At 53.7% G+C, this 27,069-nt stretch overlaps 2 protein-coding genes across 5 annotated transcripts in view; both read left to right on the top strand.

The window, feature by feature from the left end:
* Positions 1-4,558, top strand: part of SLC9A3R1 (SLC9A3 regulator 1) — a 39,496-nt gene extending 34,938 nt beyond the window's left edge. The window contains exon 6 of the mRNA XM_044982139.1: positions 400-4,558. Coding sequence (XP_044838074.1) covers positions 400-564 — 165 coding nt within the window. The 3' untranslated portion in view covers positions 565-4,558. The remainder of the gene's footprint in view (positions 1-399) is intronic.
* A 2,899-nt stretch (positions 4,559-7,457) lies between these two features.
* The window catches only part of LOC123345453 (polycystin-1-like), a 66,732-nt gene continuing 47,120 nt past the window's right edge, over positions 7,458-27,069 (top strand). For 2 of the 4 annotated variants that reach the window (XM_044982351.1, XM_044982349.1), the window contains exons 1-10: positions 7,458-9,370; positions 12,244-12,315; positions 12,708-12,779; positions 13,044-13,213; positions 14,875-15,149; positions 15,769-16,150; positions 23,668-23,848; positions 24,706-24,917; positions 25,802-25,920; positions 26,351-26,498. In XM_044982351.1, coding sequence (XP_044838286.1) covers positions 8,874-9,370; positions 12,244-12,315; positions 12,708-12,779; positions 13,044-13,213; positions 14,875-15,149; positions 15,769-16,150; positions 23,668-23,848; positions 24,706-24,917; positions 25,802-25,920; positions 26,351-26,498 — 2,128 coding nt within the window. In that variant the 5' untranslated portion in view covers positions 7,458-8,873. Of the gene's footprint in view, positions 9,371-12,243; positions 12,316-12,707; positions 12,780-13,043; positions 13,214-14,874; positions 15,150-15,209; positions 15,325-15,768; positions 16,151-23,667; positions 23,849-24,705; positions 24,918-25,801; positions 25,921-26,350; positions 26,499-27,069 lie in introns of those variants that run through there. The other 2 variants (XM_044982350.1, XM_044982352.1) reach the window with 2 other exon arrangements.

The raw sequence follows: 27,069 nt of genomic DNA, 5'->3' as shown, positions 1-27,069 counted from the left end.
CCTTGATGGAACAGCAGGAACCCTGGTGTGTAGCAATGGGCTCATCCCTTTCTCTGGCCAGGCCTGGCAAAGCATCACCTATGCCAGAGAACAGTCTTGCACAAAAGGCTGTCTCTCTTTTTAGACTCTTAAATAAAAGTGGGCTGATTTCCAAAGGGGCTGAGTGCAGGCCGCTCCCTTTGAAACCAGGAGAGCAGCACGTACCCAGCACCTCTCTAGATTTGGCAGCTCCTCCCTAGACACCGGGGGCCGTTCAGAAGGTAACTGTAGGCAAACGGTGGCGTGATGAAATAGCTTGGGCCCAGGTTAGTGACAGATAGAGGTAGACCATCTGCTCGAGTGGATGAGATCAGGGTAAAATGCTCGAACGCTCACTGTGCCTGTCGTTCACCTTTGCAGTCTGACTCGCAAGAGGAGGAGAAGCGAAACTCCACGCCCGATCCACTCCTGGACCTCAACGTTCCCCTGGCTGTGGCCAAGGAGCGCGCGCACCAGAAACGCACCAGCAAGAAGGCGCCGCAGATGGACTGGAGCAAGAAAAACGAACTGTTCGGCAATCTCTGAAAAGCCCCCCGGCAGAGGAGAGGAGAGGTAGCAAACTCTCCAGCGTCTGGCCCAAATCTCCACCAGCATCTCGCTTTCTTCCCAGTCTCCAGTTTCGCTAGGGAGCGGAGTCCTTTTCCCCCACACTTGGATTGCACAATTTGGTTTTCTCTACTGTAATCTAAAGGAAAAAAGCACAATGGCTCCTTTTGCGAGTTTCCAGAGCAGTGTTAACATTCAGAGAACGACAAGATGTTTTTTGTGTGTCTCAATAGCTTGGGGTTCATGCGTGGTAAGGGGTTGGACCATTCCACGGGCCCAAATCAAACCCCTATGTGTTTGCAGTGGGCACTGTGGAACACCTCTCATTCTCACTGGCTTTTTACTGAAAGCTTAAACCCATGTAAATGCAGGGAAGACGTTCAGCAGTGACGTGGGATTTTGAGTGCCTGACTTGAGACCCCTTAAAGAGGCCTGATTTGATGCTTGGCTCTTAAAGGAGCTTGGATATATTTTCTGGTGTCTCCAGCTGAGCACCCAAAATCACTAGACATATCTGAATATCTCAGCCTTAGGTTTCAGTGTATTTTAAGCTTCAGTTTGGCCAAGAACCAAACAACATTCCTTCCAAGAGTTACTATTTGTTTAGGGTGAGTTTTTGTTGTTTTTTACCTCTGACCTGGGGCTTCCATCTACAATGATCCACCCCCATCAAATCCCCTGGTCTGAAGGTACCCAGAGGGCACTGTAGTTGAATCAGTTTAACCAAGCACTTGTGTGAATGCCATGAAACCGGTGTCCTGAACACACCTCACCGAACCATTTGTCCCAGGCCAACTGGAAGCGAACTTTCAAAGGATCTAGCTCCCTAGGGTAGCTGAGGCCTGAGACCAGAGGGGCTTCCCTTGCCATGTTATACCCGGGGGGTTTGTTCCTGCAGGGGAGGGCTGTTTGGACCAAGCACAATGACCGATAACTGCAAGCAGGAATCTCCTCCGATGTCTGGTTACTCCTGGAGACCGAACCGATCAGGGTTTTGAATACTGAAATGTATAATGTAAAGGTTTTTAAATAGACTCTCTCCGTTTTCTGAAATGAGATGTTTCCAATCACACTGATTTTTAAGGGGGGGTGGGGAAAAAGATTTATTCTGTGGCGATTTTTCCCTGTGGATGTTTTATTTCCGTGTTTGCGATCGAGGTATTATTGTATGTCAAGCTCAAGAGAAATGCTCTTTACCGGGGAAAAAAAAAATCCCTCCTGACTTTGTGTGTTCATTGGATGGCTAAATCCTTCTAAAGCTGTCTGCCTGGGGGCTCTGAGCAATCCCGATTGAGCACCTCGGCTGCACTGTGGAGAGAGATGTGATCATGTAACTGCCAATGGCTGCTGACAGTGAACGTGTTTCAGCACCTCCACCTAGCAACCATTGTCCAGGAACAACCCTCTATGAACTGCCCTAACATGCTGCCCTACTGCGCTAGTGCATTGTGGGGAAAATCTGGGCAGCGCTCCTGTGCTGGCTCAGCTACTGGTGCAATGCATTTTGGGATAGCCTCCTGCCCAGAGGTGGGACTGGCTTACCTGGCTTGGCAGGCACAGGTGGGCAGGCCTTCTCTCCCAACAGAAGGGGCAGTATTAAAACTCGGCCACAGCCTGGCACCTGAATGTGTACCCACGCCTGTTAAGTGGGAGCAGCCGTCAACTGTGTACGAGCTCATAACAATGCTGTGGTGTAGACGGGACCCTGGGGCAGGGGGAATTGCACTTCAGGAAATGTCTGCTAGTGCGGTTTTCGTGGCTAAAGTGCTGCTTGTGCGGTGGTCCTGCTTGGGGTCGGGATAAAGGCCAGCAGCCATATCCTGCCCCTTATTTTCAGAGTAAGAATAATTGCCGCTGGTGTGGCTCTGTTTAAGCCCCTCCCTCCATCAGAGCATGGGAAATTCCAAGCCTGCTGAAACTGGTGGTTTAAAGGTTTCCGGTACATTTGGATGGTGGCACTTTGCAATGTAGTGATGCATTCTGGGCCAGCTGGCCGCCTTCTGGAACCTAGCGAGAGGCGGGGAGCAGGAAGAGAGGGATCGGCTGGACCCTCTGTGGGTTAATGTCTCTGGATTATTAAAATGCTCTAATCCCTGCTGCTCTGGGGGGGTAGGAGGAGGTGCCCATGAGGCTGCCGTGTGTACCAGTTGTAATCTGCTAGGGCTGTTGCTGGAAAGGATTCCCAGGGTAGGGTCAGAGCAAGCCTGAGGGACTGTCTTATCGCCGTGTTTACTGACCTGATTAGAGGGCAGCAGCCCCTAAACTCTCTGCGAAAATAAACCAGCTGCTCCGCAGTCCATCACCATTTCACAAGACTGTGCACATTCCAAAACAATCCCAAGTGGCCCAGGCCGGTAAACATGGGGGTTGCTTCATCAGAGCCTCTCTCAAATGGCAGAGAGGAAGGGGTTGGTGTTGGGTGAGGTTGGAACAGGCTGACACAGATTTCCCTCCCCTCTGGTAAGGATGTGATGAGAGTGTGTGTGGGGGGGGGGGGGTGGAAGACTGCTTGGGTGAATTCCAGGAATTGACCTAGCAAATCGCTAAGGTGTGTGCGCCTGACCTACAGTGGAGCATCCAGGTAAGTGAGGAGCCGCTGGCCGTGAAGAAGAGCCTGAGATGGGACTGGGACAGGAATAAGGGGGAGGAAGCGTGGAAGAAAGGTCTACTCCATACATCAGACACGCCCATGGTGCTGTAACAGCATTTGGTGGGCAGGTGCAGACCAGAGGCTGGGAAGAAGGGCAGGGCCAAACAAATGCACGAGGGCCTCCTTAAGGAGAAGCAGTTGCTGGAGGCAGGTAGGGTATGCAGATTTCTACGGGAGTGGGTGGCTTGTTTCCACTCCCAGTTGTGTATGAGATGGGCCTGGCTTGTGCTTGTTGACGAGCAATGGCATTTAGACTCTAAAGGAGGAAAACTACAGTAAGCGAGAGGAAGGTGATAGCTGCAGAACAGTGATGCCTGATAGCGAAGGCAATAGTGGGTAAACTTAGAGGACTGATGCACTGACAAGTGCCATATCCCTTCTTGTGTGGCTTGTTCTCATAGCATACAGCCTCCTCCTGCGACCAGCGGGTGGAGTTGCTTCTTTAGCTCCTGGCAAGAGAAGTCTTTTGGCTGAAGATCCTGGGTTCTATCCCTGGTGGAGGTGACTATTTGGAATCAAAGTCAATGGTTCCTGCCTGGGAGAATAAGCTTAAAATGAAGGTGAGAGCCGAACAGAGTAGTAGCACTATGATCAGAGTGCTCCACCCCGGCCCCAGATTATAACAGGATAATGGTTTGGGCTGTGTCATAACACCAGACAGCAGCCTCTGTATAAGATGATCTGTTACAGAAACTTTACTCTGACTCCAGTGCCCGCCTCAGTGGTGTAATGACTTTATTAGAAAAGCTGAACTAGAGCCGTGCAATAACCCAGTCATGGGATATTGTGGATGTGGTGGCGAGAACGTGGCGTCTGTACTCTGTGAGCAGTGAGACGTCACTTAGAGGCTTGTAGTGGAGGAAATAGGCCTTGGAGGGGAAAGTGTCCAGTGAAGTGCTTGCAGAGCCTGGCTGCAGATAGAGATTGTTCCAGGGCTGCCACCTTGTGGCTTGGGCTTAGCAGCGAAATTGATGTTTGCAGCACTATTTCTGTGTGTGCACCATGCTGAGTAGCTTAAGTGGGTTAAACAGATAAGTCCTTAGCCTGCAGAATGTACAGCTGAAAGGCGTGGGTGAGCACAGTACAATGCAAAACAAACCAGGATGGCTGTCTGGTCATAACTGCAACATCTCATGTGGCAGGACTATTTCTCTAAAGCACTAGAAACTTTCCAGGGCTCAATTACAGTAGAACCTCAGGGTAACGGTCAACCACACACCTCATTTGGAACTGGAGTGTGCAATCAGGCAGCAGCAGAGACCAAAAAAAAGAGCAAGTAAATGCAATACAGTACTGTTATAAACTACTAAAAATAAAGGGAAAGTTTTTTTTTAAAAAGTAATTTCTGTGCTTGTTTCATTTAAATTAAGATGGTTAATTATTTTTATTTTTTTAATTATTTCATTTAAATTAAGACTTTTTTTCTTCTGCGTCGTAATCTTTCAAGCTGTATTAACTCAATGGTCAGTTGTAAACTTTTGAAAGAACCACCAGACTGTTTTGTTCAGTGTTACAAACAACCTCCGTTCCCGAGGTGTTGGCAACTCTGAGGTTTTACTGTACAATGACGATTACCCTCCCCCAGCTCTTGCCTTCGTGGTTGGTGGTGGAACCCTACAAAGCAGGATCTCCTCCTTCTGCTTTCACTGAGTTCTAATGTGTCTGCTGGTTGGTTGGCTGTAAGGGGACCTCACGCCCAGGTGTTCAGAGAATGGCAACCTCAAGGAATTGGGGGTATTCCCTAAATGGCTGCTGCTCCTGCCCATGTTGAGAACTCTCTTCACTGTGCTTCAGAAGCAAAATGGTGGAATTTCACATGATGCAACTGTGATGGAAAAATACTCAAGTGCCAAAAACTCTGTTGCTTGATTAAGAACCTATTACCCTCCAACAAAAAAACGAATCGTCCAACGGTGCCACAGCTGCGAACTGAATGGAGAATTTCCTGACCTTTTTGGTGTGTTTGTTTTTCGCACAAATCTTCATTCTGCCCAATGAGCCATGTGGGTGTGAAGACATCTGTCTTGGCCCTTGTCTTTCTGACCCATTGATGAGATTGCGTAGAGAGCCCCTATCTTCCCCTCCCTCACACACCAGTTGTATGGGCCACCAGTAGCTAAATTCCATGTGTTTGAATAAATATGCTATTGCCCAGTGGACAGCAGCTAATGAAATAACCTATTGTGGTGCGGGTGTGTTGGAGGGTGCTGGGTTAAAGATGATGTTGGAACTTAACTGTGGAAAAATGGCTTGACTCTCACCTGCATGTTAGATTCTCCACTGTTGCATGGTTGGTAAATTTGCAATATCCTGGGCTGGGGGAGATGAGCTGCAGATGGTTTGATAGGTGAGGAGTCTGGCATGCTCCAGTAGCTGGAGCTTTCAGAGGCCTCAGGAGAAAGTTGGGTGTGTATCTCTGGTTCATGCTTTTGGCCCAGAACTGCAGGTTTAGCTAGTGTTACAAAAGCATCCGTGCACATTTTTCAAATGCGCAGGTTACATTTAAGTGGGTGGGTGAACAAAGCTTTTTAAGGTGAAGGAAACCCAACAGTCAGAGAGGAAGTTAAAGCAGGGTGTTATAAAGCTCTGGCTAGAAATAAACACTTAACTGACACTGGCAGTGTCCCAAAAGGGAAAGGAAAAACAGACTAAGGTGCAATCAGAGCTAGTTCATAGTCCTGGGCAAAGATCCTTTCCTGCCTTAAAATGACTGGCCCTTTTTTGAGGAGCTATCTCTGGGGCAGATGCTACCATTGACCAGGACTGAGGGGGGAGAGGATAGAGAAAGGGCTATATACAATCATGACTGGTGTGGAGAAAGTGAATAAGGAAGTGTCATTTTACCTCTTCATGTAACATATGAACCAAGGGTCACCCAGTGAAATCAATAGGTTTCAAACTAAAAGGAAGCATTTCTTCACTCAACACACAGTCAACCTGTGGAACTGTATGGGGGAAGGGGTGGGGGGCAGAGACATTTGAATGTCCATGTTCATTCATTAACATTTGATGGAAAAAACAGGGCAAAAATTCCATGGATGTGCCATCCCATTCTTCCCCCTGTTCTGATCTGGGGCTTCCTTACCGCTTTAGCCTAGCTGAGTGCCAGAGCAATGAAATACTCCTGGTGTGTTAATGCCAGCAGCGGGTTATTGCAGTAACCTTCTAGGGAGCGGCTGGGGAGAGGAGCGAGTGTATGATGCAAGCAAACAGCCAGGGTAATCTGCAGGGCAGAATACGTGCCTCCCTCTGAGCCATTCGGGGAATCCAGACAAATAAAGGAAACACTTCAGAAATCTGGAGCACCCTGCAAACACGGCATTGACCAGAAGTGGGGCTGGCTTGTAATATTAGCCGGGCCGCACAGGTCTTCATTCTGCCGGTAAATTCTAATGAAGTGAACTGAGAAGCAGGCTCAGACATCCACACCTTCCTGAGCTCGGCTCTGCAGTCCACAGCCGTGTGCCCTTTCCTCCCCTGCAATACCCCTGCCCTCACACCCACAGATCCAGGGCTGTAATTTTAGGTTGTCTCATGGAGGGTTCTGCTGGCATTTGAACCCAGGACCTCAGGCAAGAGCCATGCCCTAGGGCTGTGCGGCCCGGCTCCATGGATGATGATTTCCCCCTGAGTCTGGATCTTTTATCTGTCCCCAGAGGCTGCTTGCAGCAGCATCCTGAAAGACCCAGAGGTGAGGCCCGCTGCTGCCACAATGGACAAGAACAAGGGCCTGCTGGTTAAACGAGTGTCATTCTCGTAAGGAGCCACCAGGTCGTAAATAGAGGCACGGATGACTGGGGGCATCCACAAATAAACAGCAGCCCTGGGAGAAAAGCCGATTTTGTTTGTAGAAGTTTTGCAAGAAGTCAGGTCACAGCTGCAAAGGGCAATGCCCTCCCCTGTGGAAAATGACACGCCCCGACTTTGCTGAGCTAGTGACCAGTGGAAGTAGATTCTGCTGAGGGTAGGTAGATGTTGCTCAAGACCTCGGATTTCATAGATCATATTTCCATACACAGAGCAAATCTCTCCACACCTCCTGGCTTTGGCACTCTTCCGCTCACTGAGCATTGGGGGAATTATTTATTTACTCTCTACAGCTGAAGGCTTAGAGGGAAGATTTCTCTCCTAACTATTGCTGGTGAGGTAGCGGGAAGGAGCTGGTGGACAAAGCACCTGTGAGTTTCTCGGGGGGCCCTGCTCTGTGCATGGGGTGGGGTGAGGGGGATAGAGAGAGAAATCAGCCAGCAGGTGTGTTTAGAGAACTCTTGGCCCCAGACGCTGGACTGAATTGCTGCTGAGCTCCAGGGTGGAAACGAAGGGCACAATAGCAACACCACCTTGAGGAATCACAAACTGTTCCCAGAGCATCTGCAATGCCACAGCCACTGGGTCAGCTCCCTTGACCCATGTCAATCAAGAGACACCAGGTTGGTTTTTTAAACTCTTTTGAGTCCTTCTTTCCAGTGAGTGCCCAATGTGCTCCGGACCTGGATGGAGACGATGCTAGTGGGGGAGCGTGGACAACAGGAGCAGGGAAGGTGCTACATGGTGGAGAGAATCTTGAGGCACTTGACAAGGGTCCTGGGTGTCCCGGGGGAGGAAGCACAGAAGGAGATGGAGGGTTTCAGGCAGGTGCCATAGGAGCTGTAGACTGAGGATAGGGTGAGCAGGGTTGGGGATATGCAACAGAACCTCCCTAGTTCATATGCGTGATGGGGAAAATCCCTAGGGAATTGATGCGTTTTGCAAATTAGTGAGTAAGCAAACAAGCACGATAGCAAATAATCTGTGTTGACGCACTCTGCCTTTGTTTTGACAACAGCTGTTCCACTTTGTTTCTTTCTGCCGGGTTTTCCGAGCTCACTGGCTGACACACTGCAAGGTGTCTTGCAGGAAGGAGCAAGGTATCAGTAACAGGAGGCGGTTCCTGCTGCCTGCCTCTGCTGCTACAAAAAAAATCTCTGCAGGGGTGAAGTGGGAAGAGACTGCTGGGGAACGGGGGCTGCTTTATGGATCAGAGAAGTGAGATTTATGTAGGAAGTGTCAATGGCCAGGCAGCAAGTGTTCACTGACTGAGGCATTTCACAGTGCTCATAATTGTATCCGTTGTCTCCACGCTGTCTGTTTGCTGGGTTGTCCCTTATTATTGAATGATTAACTCTCTATGAAAGGGACTTTTTGTGAGCGCACACCACCCGGCATCAAGGGCCTTGATCCCTGCTTGGGATTGCTTGGCACTACCACGATACAAGGTGCCACCATGGTCTGTAATGCTCTAGCTACCTCGGTGCTGCCTGCCTACAAATTCAATATATATTTTTATCAACTCCAATTCCCCCTTCTTTGTTACTATTAACACCTCAGGTTACCACAGCTGAGAGAAACATGCATTTCACGCCCCTCCACACCTTGTTTTTCTTTTTCTCTAGAGTCTGAAAAATCAAACTAGTCAGTATCACTTCTGTTTTCTAGCCAGTTTCACTCCTGCGCTCCAGGCTGCAATGGAAATGCAGCAGAAGGGTGTTGGTTTGTTTAGCTGGTGCTGTCACTTTAATGCCAGCACGGTACAGATGGGCCTGTTTGCAAGGGGAGAATCAACAGCTTTGCTTTAACAACTGGCCTCTCAGGGCTGGTCATGGAGGCCAGAGCTCTCTGCTCTTCCTGGGCAAAGCAGGTGCGTCAGTCTGCCCATGGGGGTGCCTGCAGTTCCACTGCTCTCCTCTTTGGGGCGCTCTTGCTATGCAGCCTCAGCGCGGGGTCCAAACCTGAGGGGGCCCCAGCAGTACAACCAGCAATGATGGGGCTGAAGGCAGCACCTCCAAAGCAATGGGGCGCTGGGCGGTGCAGGACAGAGCCAGGGCCAGGCAGTGACAGGGATTTAGCCTACAACAAGGAAGGGGCAAGGACCCAGGCCTCAGAAGGGGCAGGGGTGGAGGGGTTTGGAGGTGGGAAGAAGATGGCCACAGCAGCCAGAGCCGGGGGCTGTCCGGGGAGCGAGGAGAGCCCAGCGCTGGAAGAAGCCCCGCCGTGCCTCGCCGGCTGTGTCTGCACTTCCCTGGCAGTGAACTGCTCTCGCTCGGGGCTGGCAGAGGTTCCTCCGGGAGAGCCCTGTGCCTGGCGAGTGACCGTTCTGTGAGTACCCCGCCCTGCCTGGAAGGGGGGCTGCTTTTGTGTCTCCAGCCTGTGCTCTTGGGAGGGGAGGAACCGCCCAGGCAGGGGGAGGGCTGCAGTGTGTTTACAGGTGCTCTGCAGTGCTGGCCCCAGGAGGCGGGGGAGCGCCTGCCCTGGGCCCCGCTGCTTTGATGGAATGTTAATGAAATCCCAGGGCTCTGCCTCTGCCCAGCTGATCCTGGGGGCCTGCCAAGGAATGTGCACTCCTCCGCTGGCTCCCTTTGGCCTCTGAACTCTGGGGAAAGGGCCTGCAGGATCTCAGGGAGACAGCAGCGCTTTAGACCCCTCTCCTGAAGCTGCTCCGCAGGCAGATGCTGCGTTCTCAGACCCCTCTCAGAGGCAGCCAGGGAATTACTGCATTGCACAAAGAATCCCGCGTGCCTCCACCAGGATGTCAGCCCTTGACCCAGGGATGCCTTCCCAGGCACTGGGCCTAGTGGTTAGAGCATGGGACTGGGACTCAGGAAACCTGGTTTGTAGGCCCATCCCTTCCACTGACTCAGTGACCTTGAGCCAATCACAACTCCTGTGTGCCTCAGCTCCCATAGCTGTAATAACGTGTCACTCACCTTTATAAAGTACCTGGAGATTGCTGGGAGGAACATGCTATATAAGTACAGTGTGTTAATCTTTAGTGAGGCAGCCAAGCCTGTCTGAGCTGCTAGAGCAGGATAAAGTGATGGCAGCGTCCCAAGGCCATTGCACCCACATTCATGATACCAGTTTAAAGTGAGCAGCACGACTGGCGGTCACATGCTGTGCAGGTTGGCGAGCGTGTTGATTTCCATCACAGTTCTCGTTGCCCTCTGTCTGGAGGGCAAGGGCTGCTGCAGTAAGCTAGCTGGGCACATGGCTTTTGTTAACATCCTTGCCAATGACACTGCTTTCCAGATCAGTTTAGTTTTTCAGCAGACCGGCCCAAGTCAGGATCTCGAGTGGCTCAGTCAGTTCCGCATCCTGAGACACCCTGCCCCCATTGATGCATATTAGGTGGCCAACCAACCTCAAAGGCTGGGTAATTTCAGGGCAAGGATGGTCTTTAATTTAAAGCAGCGAGTGTAGCCTAGTCTGAGCCCCAAACTGCTGGACAAGAGAGCTGGGTTTTAGTCTTGACTCAGCCACTGCCTCGCTTCAGGCAAGTCACTTAACTGCTCTGTGCCTCAGTTTCCCTGAATGTTTTATACTTCCCCAGGAGGGGTTGTGAGCCTTCCCTAACATGTCGTGATGTACAGGTGCTACAGAAGGCTGGAGCATTTCTTTATTTCTTACCAGGGTCTGGCACTTCCTGCCTCCGGTGGCCGAAGGGAAGGGAGGGGCTGGTTTAGAAAAGGGCTACCATGGAGAAGGTATGGGCCTCTGGGGGACCCTGTGAGAAAAGATGGTTCTGTGGCAGGCGTCTCTAAGGAGCTCCAGCCACTGGCCCTCCAGACTCATTGACTCCTCAGGCTCTGTCAGCGTGGCAGGATGAAACCCATAAAACAATGTTTATCTCCTCATTCCCGTCAATCACCATGGCAATGAGGCTGATCACCCACAGTTTGCAGGCACAAAGCTGTATCCTGGGACAACAGAACAGGCTGTCCGTATCCCTACTGGCTGCCGTAGACTTGGGGCTGGTCGCCTGGGCAGCCCCGGTTACCGTCACCCTGCAGGTGGTGGCTGGGCAGGCCTGCAATGCCCTGGCATGGAGATAGTCCTTCCAGAGGATTCCTCTCCACCCGGTCGAGTTGGCCTTACCTCACCGAATGACCTTATAGGGTGAGCTCCCCTCCTGCCTCAAGGGGTTTCCCATTAAAACTCCCTCCAGTGCAGCCTATACCCAAGGGGGGGAGCATCCAAAACCCTAGATCCAAGCGCCCCCAAAGTGCAGGGTGGGGGGATTTGATGTCTGAAGCCAGATTGTACAAACGGCTCCTCCTTATAATGGGCCAAACCAACAGCTCAGATTCCCCCGGACTAGGGCCTGTTGGAGACCCAGGTCTGAATAGTCTGCATCCTCCCAGCATGCTCCAGTACAAGCCCAGTAACATCCTGGCCCAGACCCCCACCTCCTCCCAGTGGAACCTGGTTGGGTCCACTGCAGGGACCCCCCCAGAGAGAGAGACCCTGGAGGGCCCTATGGCAGTGACTGTAAGTACCTGGGGCCTGATGACTTGAAGGGTGAGGCGCTTTAATTAGTTAAATTTCCTCCCAGTGTAACCATGGCTCCCCCCACGTTCTCCTTGTGGATTCTGAGGGAAGAGTCTTCCAGCAGCAGGGGGTGGATGTTTGCTGCAAAGGAATGTTGACTTTATTAAAAACATCCAGCTAAGCTGCGATAAGCAACCCCCACCCCTTGCTGCCCCTGCCCAACACATCGGTGAGGAACCTGGCAGAGGGTGAGATCTCACGGCAGAAGCGGCTTCCCAGGAAAACATGCGAGGAGGATAGTTAAGCACATTCCCAAGGTTCCCTTCATGGGGTGGCTTCTGGATCCAATTAAAATGCAGGCTCAGGGTCCTGGAGAACCCAGAGCAGGCGTCCGAGCCCCCTCGTCTCCGTGTGGCAGTTGCAGAGAACCCAGGGCAGGTTTCTCAATCCCCCGTCAGAAAACGGAGGCACAGTCAAATTAAATGACCTGCCTCATGGCAAGTCAGTGGCAGAGCAGTGATCAGACCCCCATCCCCAGCCTTCCAACGCCCGGTCTGGCGCTTAATCGATTAGAGAGTGCAGCCTCTTGGGTGAGGGGCATGTAGTCCGGGGTTTCCCTGTGAACGTTTCACACAGCCAGTCGTCGCTAAGGAGCAGTGCGAGAGCCTATGCTGGGTGCAGACAACTCTTTGCTTTCAATGCAGGGACCTGTCCCACAACCACCTGAGCAAAGTCCGAGCGGAGGAGCTTGCTGGATACCCCCGCCTCCAGGTGCTGTAAGTATCTCCCTAGCCAGAGCCCCAACCCCTTCCCCATCAGCTTGCATCACTCGGTTCACAGTCTGATTTTGGTGGCAAGAAAGGGCCCAGCAAGTTTGACTCCCCACTGGCAACGTTCCCAGCCCAGAGGCTCGACAGCCTACGAGCCTGGTGCTACCAGTATCTGCAGCTGGGCATGGTGGAGCCCCTAATAAAGCTTGCTGGCTACAGTGGGGGCGGCCGACAGGAGCTGTGCTTCTCTTGAGCTCTGCAGCCGCCCATTGCACGCTCTGTGCTAACCCTGAGCTTTCCAGCACCATCCCCCAGCTGCTCCATGCTGAGGGTGAATCTGGGCCCAGAGCTATCTCCCCTCCCTCACCTGGGTCTCCTCTCTGGTCTCTCCTTGGCAGGGATTTGAGCTACAACTGTATCCACACCATAGAGGAAGGAGCCTTCCGCCACCTGGGCAGACTGCAGTCTCTGTACGGTTATGTGCCTTCCCTCAGACCTCTCTCTACCTGTCTCCGTTTCTTCTGTCACCCTGCCTTGGGTGTATTTGTCCCTGTCCCTCCTCTCTCCATCCCTGTATGCCGCTGACCCCCTCCCTCACCCACCTCCCCATTTTGGTATCATGAGCGTTTCTCCCAGTTTGGGGGTGGGGCTCTCTGCACAAACAGAGGGAGGTGTTTAGAGGTCCCCGATCTCCCTCCTCACTGTCCTCCCCTTCCTCGACTCTCCTCCCACAGCAAGCTCGTCTCTAACAGCCTCGTGTGCAGCTGCTCCTTGCGCTGGCTCGGGGCCTGGGTGCGAGAGAAGGGGCCGCTCGTGAGCGATGCGGAGCTGCTCCATTGCTTCCAACCAGCATCCTCCAGCAGCGTCGGGCTAGTGAGGGCGGATTTCTCAGCTCTGACCTGTGGTGAGTGACCCCACCACCACCACGGCACCCCCTGCACCGTTGGAGAGGCTGGGCTGGCGGGGGAGGGAAGATTTCAGCTGCGGGATGGAATTCCAAGCATGGAACAAATCTGTGAGGTGTCTGCCCCCTCCCCACCCCCAACCCTGCGAGCCCAACGGAGCATCCCAAGCATGTGTTATGAATTTAGGGGGGTGGCGGCATTCCTCAGACAAACACAGTGATTTGACTGTCCTCGCTGGTGCTCAGTGGTAGTGAGGGAGCTGCCTTCGTCCAGCCCCTCCTTTGTATCTCTGGACTCTCTGACTGCACCTGAGGAAACCGAGAGCTGTGTAACACACAGGCTGCCAAGGCGTGCGGCCTCTCTGGCTCTCATCAGTCCAGCTGTAGGGACGCTTCCTCTGTCTCTGTTTTGTTCTCTTTTTAGAAAGACTCTGGGAGTTTTCCCCATGCGAGGTCAGGATGCCCCTTCCCATAGCGACCGCCCCTCCGTCAGTCAAGCACAGCTATTCAGGCTCTGCCACAAAGCAAAATCACAGAGCAAAGCTCGATAGGGCGTGGCTCAGCAAGCTGGCCTGGTGGACTGATACAGACACCGGATACTGATTCAGACTAAGAGGGGAGCTGGAGAAGAGTAACAGGGGTGGAAGAAGGGGAGAGAATCCACAGGGAAAGCTGGGGCAGACCAGAAAACTGCTTCAGGGTTAAAGAAAGAGGTGACCCAGAAGGAGGTCATGTAAGGTCCCAGATAGCCTAGGTGCTGGAAACCAACTCCATGTGCAAAGTGTTGTGTAATGAGGGGTGGCTTAATATAAAGGTAGGGCGAAGTCCTGGCTCCACCTACATCACCAGGAGTTTTGCTATGGAGCCAGGATTTCACCCTTTGACGGGGTCTACAAATGTAAAAAGGAGAGTCCTCCGAGCAATAGGGGATTAGGAGAATAACACACCCAAGGCCTGTGCAGTCGCCGAGTTATGCCTAAGAGGCAAGCTGACTTCCCCAAACCTGCCAAAGGCCCTGGTTTTCCCAGGGCAGCAAGTCCGTGGCTAGCGTGAGGTAAACTAAATAATAGCTCACCAGGTTTTGCTGAAACTTTAATTTAAAAGAAAAATCACTTTTGGAGTAAAAGGAAGCAAGAGACATTTCAACCCAGAAGGGAACTTTTAGAGGAAGTTTGAGGAAGGGACCTAGCGGTTTGCAACAGCCGCAGGATCCAACCCTTCACCAGGAGTTCTAACCCCCTGCAGGTCAGTCCAGGGTTGGGCGGGATTTGGAATGAGCCTATGTGGAGTTCAAAGGGAACAGCAGCAGGCCTGATTCACCAGTGCTGGCACTTCATGGTGCTCTTTACATCTGTGTCGAGGGAGCGGGTACTAGGTGTAAAATGCCACTAAAGCCGAATTTGCCAAATGGGAGCAATTCCCCCCCCCCAGCAGGTGTAAAGGGAGACCCAAAGTCCCAGGCAGTGCAGAACCAGGGGTCAGCATCCAGCGAAGCCTTTGCAATTAGCTCACCTTTGCATTTTGGTTAGTGCCTCTGTGGAGGGTGTGCATTTGGGCTCAAATTTCTTCATGTGATCCAAGCTCCTCGCCATGTTGAGCTCTCTACACCTTCGCTAATAACAGACCAGCCAAGGGTTCACCTAGCTCTGTTTCCCTTTCAGCGGCTGATTTTATCTCCTGTGTGAAGGACCCAGAGACCAGGAGAGAGACAGTCCTGCTCTACTCCTACCTCCACCCTGGCACGCAGAGTCAGGCCTCCTGCCACGCGCTCTGCTCTCAAAAGGCGCACACCCATTATGGCCTGGACTTGGAGGACCGCTGCCTGTGTGGGTCACTAGGCAGCAAAGGGGCCATGGACTGTGGGAAAGTGTGCTCCAATGAAATCCGGAGCCAAGTGTGCAATAGAACGGTTGTCCATGCCGTGTATCCTGTCCAGGTAACGCACCATGAGTTAGGACCGTGTCTCGTCTGAGGGTATATCGACACAGCAAAAGCTCTGCATGGGCTGGTCGGCTGAGCTAGCTTGAATCCAGCCAGCACAGGTACCAATAGCAGTGAAGAAAGTGCAGCGCGGGCTTGGGAGCTGAGGACGTACCCAGGGTCTGTGCCAGGTGTGTCCTACCCGCGCTGGACCCGAGCTGCGCTGACTTCTCTGCTTTTGTTACTTTTGTTACTCTGCTTTTGTTGGGTGGACAGACCCTGTGTGTGGAGTATTTCTCTTCCCCAGCCAGTGCGGACAGGCTGCTGCACTGGGAGAGGTTTTTAGCTGGAGTCTGTGCTTGCTGGATGTGGGCTTATGGCACCTTCTGTTCTCCGAGAGTGGAAGGAAAGGTGGCTAGAGGAGCTCCTGATGAGGGCTGAGGGTGTTGGATGGAGCCCCCACCTGACAGAAGGGTTGGAGACAGGCCCCATCCAGTGTGGGGCAGAGAGGCTGTGGGAGTGAGAGAGATGGAAAAGGGCCCTCCCATGGCAGGCTGGGGGATGGGGATCTGAGATGTGACTGTTGTCAATACCCATGTAGTTCTGTGTCTGGTTCCCTCTCTCCCCTCTGCCAGGTGAGCCTCTCGCTCTCTGCTCGGCCCCATTACAGTCTCCATGAGGTGATCGAATTCACCGCTGAGACCCTGCTGCCGGGGACCCTGTACGCCTGGGACTTTGGAGATGGAGGGGAGCAGTTCTCCAGCAGCAGCCCGAGAGCTCGGCATATGTACGCCCTCCCTGGCATCTACGTGGTGACAGTCAGGGCTCAGGTTGGGGGGAGGTCCTTGCTCCATAGAGCTGCTGTCAGCGTGATCCTGCCTGTGGGGCCGGTGGGCATAGAGTGCCCCAGGGCCGTGGGGAGAGGAGAGAGCATCAACATCTGGATCCACAGCCAGCAGGGCACTGACCTCTCCGTCCTCTGGAGGATGAAGATGCCAAGTGGACAAGAGACTCTGGGTGAGATATTGCAAGGTGTTTATTTGGGATCAGTGTTGGGTTTTGTTTTGTTTTTTCCCCCCTGAGACAGGGAACTGGTCGGGGAACTTCCCTGGCATGTGGCAGTACTGGGTATTGGAGGAAGAATGGCAGGTTGTGACCCTGTCCTTCCTGCGCCTTTCCCTTCTGCCCCAGGATCGCACACTAGAAAAAGGAGGAGAGAGCAGCAGCACAAGGTCCAGCAGGACAGCCTGGGGAGGGCATAAAAGCAGGGCCAGGACAACACAGTTTATAGGGGATGGGCAGCAGGGGTGTGGCAGGGCAGTCCAGAGGGGGCGTGGCAGCAGGGGGCATGGCAGGGCAGTCTGGAGGGGGTGTGGCAGGGCAGTCTGGAGGGGGAGTGGCTTCAGGGGGCGGGGCAGGGCAGTCTGGAGGGGGCGTGGCAGCAGGGGGCGTGGCAGGGCAGTCTGGAGGGGGTGTGGCAGTAGGGGGCGTGGCAGGGCAGTCTGGAGGGGGTGTGGCAGGGCAGTCTGGAGGGGGCGTGGCAGCAGGGGGCATGGCAGGGCAGTCTGGAGGGGGTGTGGCAGTAGGGGGCATGGCAGGGCAGTCTGGAGGGGGCGGGGCAGGGCAGTCTGGAGGGGGCGTGGCAGCAGGGGGTGTGGCAGGGCAGTCTGGAGGGGGTGTGGCAGCAGGGGGCGTGGCAGGGCAGTCTGGAGGGGGTGTGGCAGTAGGGGGCGTGGCAGGGCAGTCTGGAGGGGGTGTGGCAGCAGGGGGCGTGGCAGGGCAGTCTGGAGGGGGTGTGGCAGTAGGGGGCGTGGCAGGGCAGTCTGGAGGGGGTGTGGCAGGGCAGTCTGGAGGGGGTGTGGCAGCAGGGGGCGTGGCAGGGCAGTCTGGAGGGGGCGTGGCAGCAGGGGGTGTGGCAGGGCAGTCTGGAGAAGGAGGGTCAGTCTCAGGAGATGGGGAGATGCCAAGTGCACCCGGCGGCATGCAGGAGGCAGCAGGAAGCTGACACACAGCTTGGAGAGGGGTGCTGCGATCTCAGGGAGTGAAGAGGAATGGCTGAGGGAGTGCCCTGGTCTCAGTGAGTCAGGGAAGCAGTGGAGGAGACCTGGTGGGTTCTGCTGTACAGGGACAGGGGCATAGGGAAGAGGATCAGGTTAAAACCAGCTGCCTGTGTGTGTGTGTGTGGAAAGCTCTCTCCACGCAGACCTTTGGAGAAGGGAGGGCTGCAGCCGCGTATCCAGGGAGATTTGGGGCAGCCACAAAGAAAGGGTTTAAAAAAAATAGTTGCCGAGTAAAGCCCTATCAAAGCTATCAACGTACCGCAGAAGACAGCAAAGTCAGTGAGGGGAGAGAGCGTGCGGCACCGGGGACACAGAGACAGAGTGAGAAGAGGCTCGGAGGGACAGTGAAGGGCTAACTCCCACAGAGAGAGAGAATGCAGCTCAGCATCGCCTTAGCCCAGATGCTACGGTGATGGGCCTAGTATGAAACCCTAGACAGACAGGTCATTTCCGTGGATCCTTCTCTCGGAGACTGTGATACCCTGCGGAGCTGCATGGCAGGGGTGATGCTGAGCCAGGGCTTGCAGCTGGGCTGGCTGCTCCTCCTCCTGCTGGGCAGAGGGACTGCAGGTACGTGGGGCCTTGTCTGTGGCGCGTGAGTAGGGCAAAGGTTCCCAGCAGTGAGTGGTGGGGAGGCCAGAGGATGGCTGGTGCGGAATCTCTGTTGTGCAGGGTCTATCGCTACTCGGCTGGGTCCGCAGTAGAGCGCAGTGGTGACTCTGGTATGCTCGGCAGCTCTCAAGGGGCTTCTGGGCGGAGGCACCTGGCATGTTTAAGCTTAAATGTTGGTTCATGTTGAAGCAAATGGAAAGGAGAACGCGAGAGCTTAGACTGACTTTGCCATGTGGTCTCCTGTAGTTGAATTCTGCCCTGCAGCATCTTGAACCTCAGCCCCTTGCATTCTCCTTCTCTGTAAAACCAGAGTGACTGAGGCCATCTCGTGCATGCAGCCTGTAAGAGACAGTCCGTGTGAAGAGGCAGCATGAGCAGCCAGGGTGAGGCAATAGGGTCTTTGTGGATGAAGATGATGCCACTATGGTGTCCCCTCTCAGCCCTCGGGGAGCAGACCGATAGTCCAGTGACTCCAGTATCCTCTCTTCAAGAGTGGACAATGCTGGGTGCTTCAGAGAAAGAGAGGAACCCTTCACACTGCACTTCGTTGTGCTGTACTTTGAAAAGGGGGACATTTCTTCCTGACCTCACCTGGGGATCAGGTCATGCCCTGAAGGAAGGGGTCTGATAGCCTATGAGATTGGAGTCTTCAGCTTCTACAATTGCAGGTGGCTTCTTAATCTTCCACCTACTCTCTTTTTGAAATGCTCTAAGCTCTTGGTTCGCAACAGCTCAGTGGTAGCTGGCAAATGTCTGGCTATGCAGCCCAAGCCATGGAAGGCTCTGAGCACCTCTTTCTTGTCTGAGTATTCTTCGTAATGGTTGAGCACTGACCCCTCTTCTTTCTGGTTCATCTGGTTTGCGGTGACTCTTCCCACTGGCAGAGCAGCTCCGTGCAGTCAGTTGTAGATACCACACTGGGCTCTTGCCTTGGTGATGGGCTTCTAGCCATGCCTTTGGCACTGAACTATGGGTATTCTCTAGGTTCTTGGTCGTGCCCAGCAGCATAGGTCAGGACTATGGAGCAAGCCATTGGTGCAAGCCCATTGTATAGATAATTGATATACCTGGCCAATGTACTTCACATTTACTACTAGATCAAACCACTGTAGTGGCTCTGGGGCCCTGGGCTCTCTGGCTCTGTGTGCTTTGCAGGACAAGTTCCCAGCATTCCCTCTAATTGTTTATGTCCATGTGCGGAATGAATTTTGTTATGTGCACCAACATGGAGGTGATATGTGACACATCACCTTCATATTGGTGCACATAACAAAATTCATGTGGTGGGGGTGGGGCCGAGGGGTTCGGAGTGTGGGAGGGGGCTCAGAGCTGGGGCAGGGGGGTGAGGGCTCTGGCTAGGGGTGCAGGCTCTGGGGCAGGACCAGGAATGAAGGGTTCAGGTGCAGGAGGGGGCTCAGAGCTGGGGCAGAGGGTTGGGGTGTGAGCTCTGGGATGGGGCCGGGGATGAGGGGTTTGGGGGTGCAGGCTGTCCCGGGGCTGCGGCAGGGAGTGAGGACTACCCCCCCACCCAGCCCTCTCTCACCTCAGCAGCTCAGGCTGGGGGAGAGGCGCCTCTCTCCGGTGGGGCTGAGCTGTACCGATGGAGGGGCTCCTCTCCCTGGCAGCGCCGATGGGCCTGGGCCAGGCCAGGGGAGGGGCTCCTCTCCTACGGCGATGGCAAGACCAGGTCTGTGCTGGAGGAGAGGCATCTCCCCGCCGCAGCCCTGAGCCCCAGCGAGGGGCTTAATAGGGAACTTAGCCAGCGCGTGTGTTTGCTTTTGTATTTCTTGTGACTGCAGCTCCAGGGCAGATGCAGAGGCCAGACCCAAGGGGCAGAAGGTTAGTGAGGCTTGAGGAAAAGGAGGATCTAGTCACCTTATCCCAGCAGGTCCTTCCCGGAGCGGAAGGAAAGAGAGAGGACAGGCTTGGCCATGTGTGTGAAGTGGAACCCAGGTGGCTAGAGTTAATTGTACAGCCGCAGCAGCTGCTGCTGTGTCCTGCCCAGGACCCATCGGGCGTCTTTCACTGGAGGCAGACTAGGGCCAAATTCAGTCCTGGCGTAAGCAGACACAGCTCCCATTAATGTCACTGAGAAGCTGCATCTGCTCCTCAGTCTCAGCAATGGAAGCTCAAACCTCCGAACTTTTCCCTGCCCCCCAACATGCCACTCCCTGGCCCTACAAGTGTAGAGTTTGGGATGTCCACTGCCACCGTGACCTACTTGCTGTGTTAATTCAGCACTGGCTGGATTCCCTCTCCCCAGAGAGTCCTGGGAGATGTCTCAGGCGTGTAGTGTGCCCAGAGTGGGAACTGGTGCACCATTCCCCTGGGAAGCAAGGTGAGCTGACTCTCCGTGCCCATGGGTGTAGGGACGGGGCGAGGGGAGATGCTGCCCAGTCTCTGTAGCCAATATGAGGTGAGGGAAGCCTGCCCTGGAAGATAATGCTTTGTCCTTATACCTGGCATGGGGGAAGAGGGCTGTGCTGGGTGTGAGACAGGTACCACAGGTTGCTATGTCTTGTCTGGGGGCTGGGTGCCTGTTCCCAGGCCACGAGAGGCTGAGCCTGTGGCATTAGGGCAGTCAGTGCTGCCATCCTACCCCGGGGAGCTGGCTTTGTGCTCCCAGAGCTGGTGTGGGGCAATGGGAGTGAGAAGACTCAGCATCGCACCGGGAGATGTGAACACACAGATAGTGTCAGCACTAGGCTGAGCGAGCCCGCCGTAGCAACCTATCAACTGGGGCATCCCTGGTGGTGGCAAGGCCTGGAGTAAAGACTGACCTGGACTCCTCTGTCCTCCCCCTGCACCCCAGCTGCATGGAATCTCCTGATGTCTGAACTGTTTGTGTGGGGCTGCGGCGGGTGGGTTTTGAAGAGAGATGCCCTGGAGAATGGGGCAGGAAGGACCATGCACTATGCCCTGCAGGTGCATTATTTATATAGTGCTGGAGATGCACCAAAAAGACTCCGAGTGAAATCCTGGCCCTGCTGGCCTCAATGGACTTTTTGCTGTTGACTTCAGCAGGGGCTGGGATTTCACCCCCCATTTCTGCCTTGAGGAGGCAACACAGACCAGACCGAGCACAGGGCAGCCGTCCAGAGTGCAGAGAGCTGAGTGCTGAGGAGACCAGCCCCGAAAGGTTTCCTGAGGGACTAGGCTTTGGGGAGGGATTGGACTGAGGAGAGAGAGAGGGCTCTGGACCCAGAGAAAGGATAGTCTTGTGGTTAAAGCAGTGGACTGGGCTATAGGAGACCCGCGTCCAGTTCCTGGCTCTGCCGCCAATTCCCTGTGTGACCTTGGGCCTGTCACTTCCTCGCTCTGTGCCTCGGGCTCTCACAGGGATGTTGTGGGTTGAAATTTGGGAATGTAGATGAGGTGTTTGTGCACTGCGGTGATGGGGCCATGCAGCTTCCTGGGTCGAGCTGGGTGAGCGTTTCACATGCAAGGGACAACATGAGTGAAAGTGCAGAGCAGAACGTGGGTGTGAGAGGAAGAAATGTGTGTGTTGTAGGTAGGAGTGTGATTATATATTTGCCTGAAGGTGAGAAGGGAGCTGTGCCTGGGAGGACAGACAGTGGAGCGGATTTTGTGATCCTAGTCTTATAGCCTATGTGCAGGCAGAACCCTCTGAGTCATCCTCCATCCCATACCCCTCTTGTCAGGGAGGAGTGGGAGACATGGAGCCGAAACCACCGGGGGGGAGAATCCAAACCAAGCGCCCTACCCCCCACTATAGCAAACTTTTCAAGAGATCTTGGTCTATTAGAAAGGCCCAGCCAAAGCACTGCCAGCAGCCTGCGGATGCAGCTCCTCAGGACGGGGGAGCCAGGAGAGGTTTCTCCCTCGCTGGAGGAATTGATGGGGGCCTGGAACAGATCAAACTTTGTTTAGGGTTGCCAAGGCAATGGATTTTTCTGGCTTCCTGTGGAAGGAGCATTTTGGTTGTTGCCAGGAGACCCAGGAATGCCAGACAGGGCGCTCACTGGCTCCCGGGCAACCACACTGGATACTGTGACGGTCTCATTGATTGGATTGGATTTTTCTTATTATCTTGTAAGTGTTCTCATCAAAGGGATGTGAGGGCTCAGAAGGCCGGGGCTTAGGCCTGCCAACCGTTGCTTAGGTTCCCGACACTGGGGTAATAACAAACTCATCATCTCCTACCCCTTATGATGCAGCGCTTTAAGTCCAAATTCCATTTTCTCCCTGCTTGTCCCGGCTCTCTCTGGGTTAAACATGTTCTCTTTGGACAAGAGAACAAAAGCTTCGGGCTTTGGCCATGAAAAAAGGCAGAGTCTGGAGGCTGGGCCGGGACATCAGCAAATGAGAGATGAGTTCTGGGGTCCTTAACAGCAGAGGAAGTGGGGGAATTGCAGAGACAGGCAAGAAATTGGAGGGAAAGGCACACAGAGAGCAGCTCACTCCTTCCAAACCCCAAGATTTAGGTTGGACATTAGGAAAAAGTTCCTAACTGTCAGGGTAGTTAAACACTGGAATAAATTGCCTAGGGAGGTTGTGGAATCTCCATCTCTGGAGATATTCAAGAGTAGGTGAGATAAATGTCTATCAGGGATGGTCTAGACAGTATTTGGTCCTGCCATGAGGGCAGGGGACTGGACTTGATGACCTCTCAAGGTCCCTTCCAGTCCTAGAGTCTATGAATCTATGCAGGATTTCTCCTTTGGGTTACTGCCGGCTTCCACTGCCCCCACATTTGAGGGTTCTTTTGTAATGAAACCTAATACTGACCAGAGATGGCCGTTTAAAGCCCCAGTGTCTTGGCCTAGTTTTCTTCTCTGCTCACTTCCCCAGGCGGTTTCCATTGGATATTGTAGCTTTCCTGCCTAAGTTACTCCTGTGGGCTGTTAAGCAGCAGCCGTGTTCCACCCCAGAGGTGGCTGCATTTCAGTGGTGGCTGAAGTGATTCCTGTATCTGAAATCTGTAAAGTGCTTTAGGATCCTTCAGGGTGAAAGATGCTAACTCGATGGAACACTCGGTATCATTTAGTTTTCCTTCCTCCTAAACCCAGGATTTTATGTGCTGCAAAAGTTCCCATCTCCTGTGCCAGGGAGGGTCACTTCTTACAGAACAAGGTCCTTTTACTCCCAGTTCCTTCTGTTTTCTCCTGAGGGCCAGCTAGATGGCAGCACCTCAAGGTGAGGCTTTGGGTTTCTGTTCCTGTCTCACACCGAACAGGCCCCCTGGAGCTGCCGTTTGCAATTCCTTTGCTTCCTCCATGAGGCGAGTAGGTTTGTCCCAGGCCTCCATCTGCTTCTGGAGTGCTGCCAGAGAGGGGGAGCCAGGGCATTAGCAACGCTGTCCCTTCTTGATCCTTCTACCTCAGCACTGGGACAACTAGAGCTAAGGCGGTGTGGAAGGGAAGGGAGATCCTGCTATGGGGGGTATCCTCACTATGCTCCTCCAGGCCTGGATGCTGCCTGTGCAGAGGGGGCGTTGTTGGGCATGGAAGAGGCTCGTGCCATGGTGCAGGTCTCTCCTTGCCGTATGTTACACCAGAGACGGCAACGTGGTGCTAGGTCATAGTGCTGGGGAAGGAAACCCAAGAGGCGATGGGTTAGTTACCACCTCCTGACACGCTCCACCAGCCAAGTGTTCTAGGGAGGAATAAGGACCTGCAGGAACGCACTCCCAAAGCGGCTGGTAACCTTCCTCAGTCTATGTGGCTGTGCCAGGGCTCGTCTCCTCGGTCTACGTCAGCTGGAGGAGCTGGCAGTGCTGGGCTCTCTGGAATGTGACTCGCCTTCCACCGCAAGTGCTTTGTCAGGCGGAGCCCAGAAGGGTTCACAATGGAAGTTCTGGCAATACAGGGACCCTTCTCAGCTGTTGTTCTTAATCCTCAGATGAATCCTCTTGCCCTCAAGGTGGACGGATCCATTTGCAGAATCTGAACTGCTACTGGCTCAGCCACGCCAAGGAGACCTGGCAGGATGCGAGAAGGCTCTGCCGGGGGATCCCCGGTGGAGACCTGGCAGTTGTAAGAACTCAGGAGGTGCAGAGCTTCCTGCAGGAGACTTTCTCTGGGTGCGTATCATGCTCCAGCCCCATTGTCTTTGCTCTGATGACAATGGCGAAGGTTATTGTTATTCAGGCACCACGGCAATAATACAGGCAAGCTCCTTGTCTCCCCTAGCCCCGTTGCCCAAAGGCAGTGTTGGGTACATTACAGCGAACCAGGCCTCGAGGCAGTCAGGCAATGTGTGCCGCAGTAATAGCCTTTCACCGGGCAGTCCAGGTGTGCTTGGGGAAGGACATAGCTGGATGTAGCTCACACCCTTAAAAAGCACGTGAGGATCCACTCAAAGCAGGCAACAGAATAAGTACAAGAGCCATTCTGAGCCCTAGACAGGGTGGGCTGGATTTTCGGAAGTTCTGAGTGCCCACAACTCGGTTTAAAATCCCTGGGAGGGAGCTGCAGGTGCTTAGCACCCTGGGAATCAAACCTTATGCACACGCTTCAGGGATCCTCTAGGCTGCCGTGCTGGGAATTGTGGGCGAGCTGTAACGGCCCGGGAGCCCTGCGAGTGAACGTGGAGCATCCAAACCAAGATGGCTCGGGCCTTTACAGCCGGCACTGGTTCATTCACACCAGGACAGGCTGCAATAGGAGCCATTTCTAGTGCAGAGGAGCCTCCAGGAAATGGGGGTCTGTGTTTTTGGGGTATCCCTAGTGGAGACCGAAGCATGGCCACCCATTCTGACATGTCAGACCTTTTCCTCGGCGTTGGTTTGGGGGGTGCTTTTCCTCTTCTGACTGGGGTCAAAGGCACTAACCTGCCTCAAGCTCTGCTCCCTTCCCCAGCCGCTCCCTGCCTTCTGTGTTGCGTTGCCGATGCTGTTTCTCTTTAAGCAGAGGTTCTTTCTGTCTTTCTCCCTGGCAGTGCTGGTATGGTCTGGATTGGGCTCAGCTCCTTGGGTTCCTTGCGCTGGGTCGATGGGAGCCTTGTGGACTCGTTCCAGAACTGGACTCCCTTTGGTCGTCCCACGGGCAAGGAGAGCTGTGTCCAGATGCACCTCCTCGACCCAGAAGGGGTTTGGAGCAGTAGCCCGTGCTCTGCAAAGTCCTCGTTCCTCTGCGAGAGAAGAGCTGGAGGTACCATACGTCCTGCTGGCACCTGGGGTGGGAATGTATTTATGGGCTGGACTGGGACATTGCACTGCTGACCATTGCCAACAGGAATAAAGAGGCATTTCCTTGCAGCCCCTGGAGGAGCTGAGTGCTAAGGGGGGCTGCCGGTATAATAACCCATTGCTTTATACTGCCAAACCATGGTCCCATGCTAGGAGAAGCAGAGTGCCTCCCAGCTCCCAGTGAGGAGGGCCCTGCCATTAATATGTATTTATGTTACAGTCATGCCTAAGGGTCCCAGCGCGCTAGGTTCTCTAGGGACACATAGCAAGAGACAGCCCCTGCCCCAGATTGCTTACAGGACGGACAAAGGGCGGGAGGGAAGAAGTGTTGTTATCCCTGTTCTACACTGGGGGAACTGAGGCAGAGGGGGATTAAGTGACTTGCCCAAGGGTCACCCATGGAGTCTGTGGAGGAGCTGGGTACACAACCCTGAGCCCCTGAGGGCCAAGTCAGTCCCGTGACCACAAGGCCACTCTTCCTCTCCGCAGTTAGTGCCTGAAAGTTGACGCGCTGTAGTGCTCTACCCCGGGCCCTGGCAGACTCCCGTGTACTCTGATGGCGGCTGTATGCCGGGGCCAGACACATGGGTATTTCTGTGTTCGCTCAGCCTATTAACATGGACCCTATTGCTGCCCCCGCATGCCCTTTCCCTCCACTCCCCACCCTGGCAGATCTAGGCCCCAGCTCAGCTAAGCCACATGCTTACAGACTTGCTGAGTCGCGGCCCCGGGGCAGGCAGGTGGCTCTCCTAGAAGCCTGACACTTCATCCGTGATGCAAGCCTGCAGCAGGGCCTGGCTGAGCTTTAAGCCGGGAGGTGACGGGCCATGGGCTTTGTCTTTGCAGTCCCCCTGCCCAGCCCGGATGTGTTCCTGACGGGCGTGCCGGTGTTCAGCGGAGTCTATGATGTGAGGAACGTCAGCACCGAGCCGCTGCCTCCTCTCCTGGGGCCTGACAGCATTGAGGTAGCGTGCAAACAGAGCCAGAGGGCTGGTGTGTGTGAATGCCGGATGAGACCTCCTCTCCCTTCCCTCTCTAGTCTATATACCTTGCTGAGTAGCCCTTGGGAAAGAGCAAACCCATGGGAAGAGAACACAAATCAACCCAGGAGCACCGCCGTGTCAGATGAGGCTGTGCTCTCAATATTTGTGGCCCCCGGGATATGGGAATCGTCAGGGAGAGCCTGGCTCTGTATTCCCAAGCCAGATAACCGTGGCCACATTTCGGGTAAAGCACTGATCTTCAGGAAGCTTATTTGAACTACACAGGAACATCACAACAGCACAGGTCCCTTCATTACCACCTCACCCCCAACCTCCCCTGCCAGTTCCTTCCAGGGGGCCTTTTTGGACTTCCCGCCTTCACATGTTTATTTCCTGGTCTCGTGTCTTGTAGTTGATGCTCTTTCCAGGCCTCTGGTTCAGCCACGCTGGTATTCTAGTCTCCGTAGACTTCGGGGTACAAGGAACAAAGAAGCCTGTTCTGGTCCGGTTCCAGATCCTCCGCCCACATTGCAACCCCAACCAGCACTTGGTTCCTCCCGGTAAGAGTTCAGCATCCATGCCTCTGTCTCTTATTCTCTGATACTTACAGCCCATCTGCCTAGACCAATAGGGTTGTGCTGATGGGTTGGTGGACATTATAAAAGGACAAGGAGGGGTTACAGCTGCTTGATAGTCTCTATGCTTAAAGCCTCTGGCTCTGTTTGATTCTTGGTGGGATGCTAAGATAGACTGGTGGCTCATCCTCACATTTCCCTCCAGACCTCATCCGTGGACTCTGGATTGCATGGAAGGGACAGAAGAACCCTGATAAGCGAATCTCCCACAACTAGGTGACTTGTAGAGATGGTCAGGAATTTTTCGGTGAACTGTTTTTTCGCTGAAAAATGCAGATTCATCAAAACTAAAACTGGATCAGGTTTGACAAATCTCCCAACTCAAAAAAATTATTGGGAGGAAAAAAGTTTTGAAATTGTCGAAACTCCTCATTTCAAATTTTTCAAAACAAAAGTTTTGGGGTTTTGAGCGGATACAATTTAAAGAGAAAAAAGGTCAAACTCAAAATGAAGCATTTTGAAACTTTCAGAATAAAATGTTTCAATTTTTTGTAAT

This window comes from Mauremys mutica, chromosome 12, assembly GCF_020497125.1.
Source record: "Mauremys mutica isolate MM-2020 ecotype Southern chromosome 12, ASM2049712v1, whole genome shotgun sequence".
Taxonomy (NCBI): Eukaryota; Metazoa; Chordata; order Testudines; family Geoemydidae; genus Mauremys; species Mauremys mutica.
This window is presented reverse-complemented; position numbering and strand designations above follow the sequence as displayed.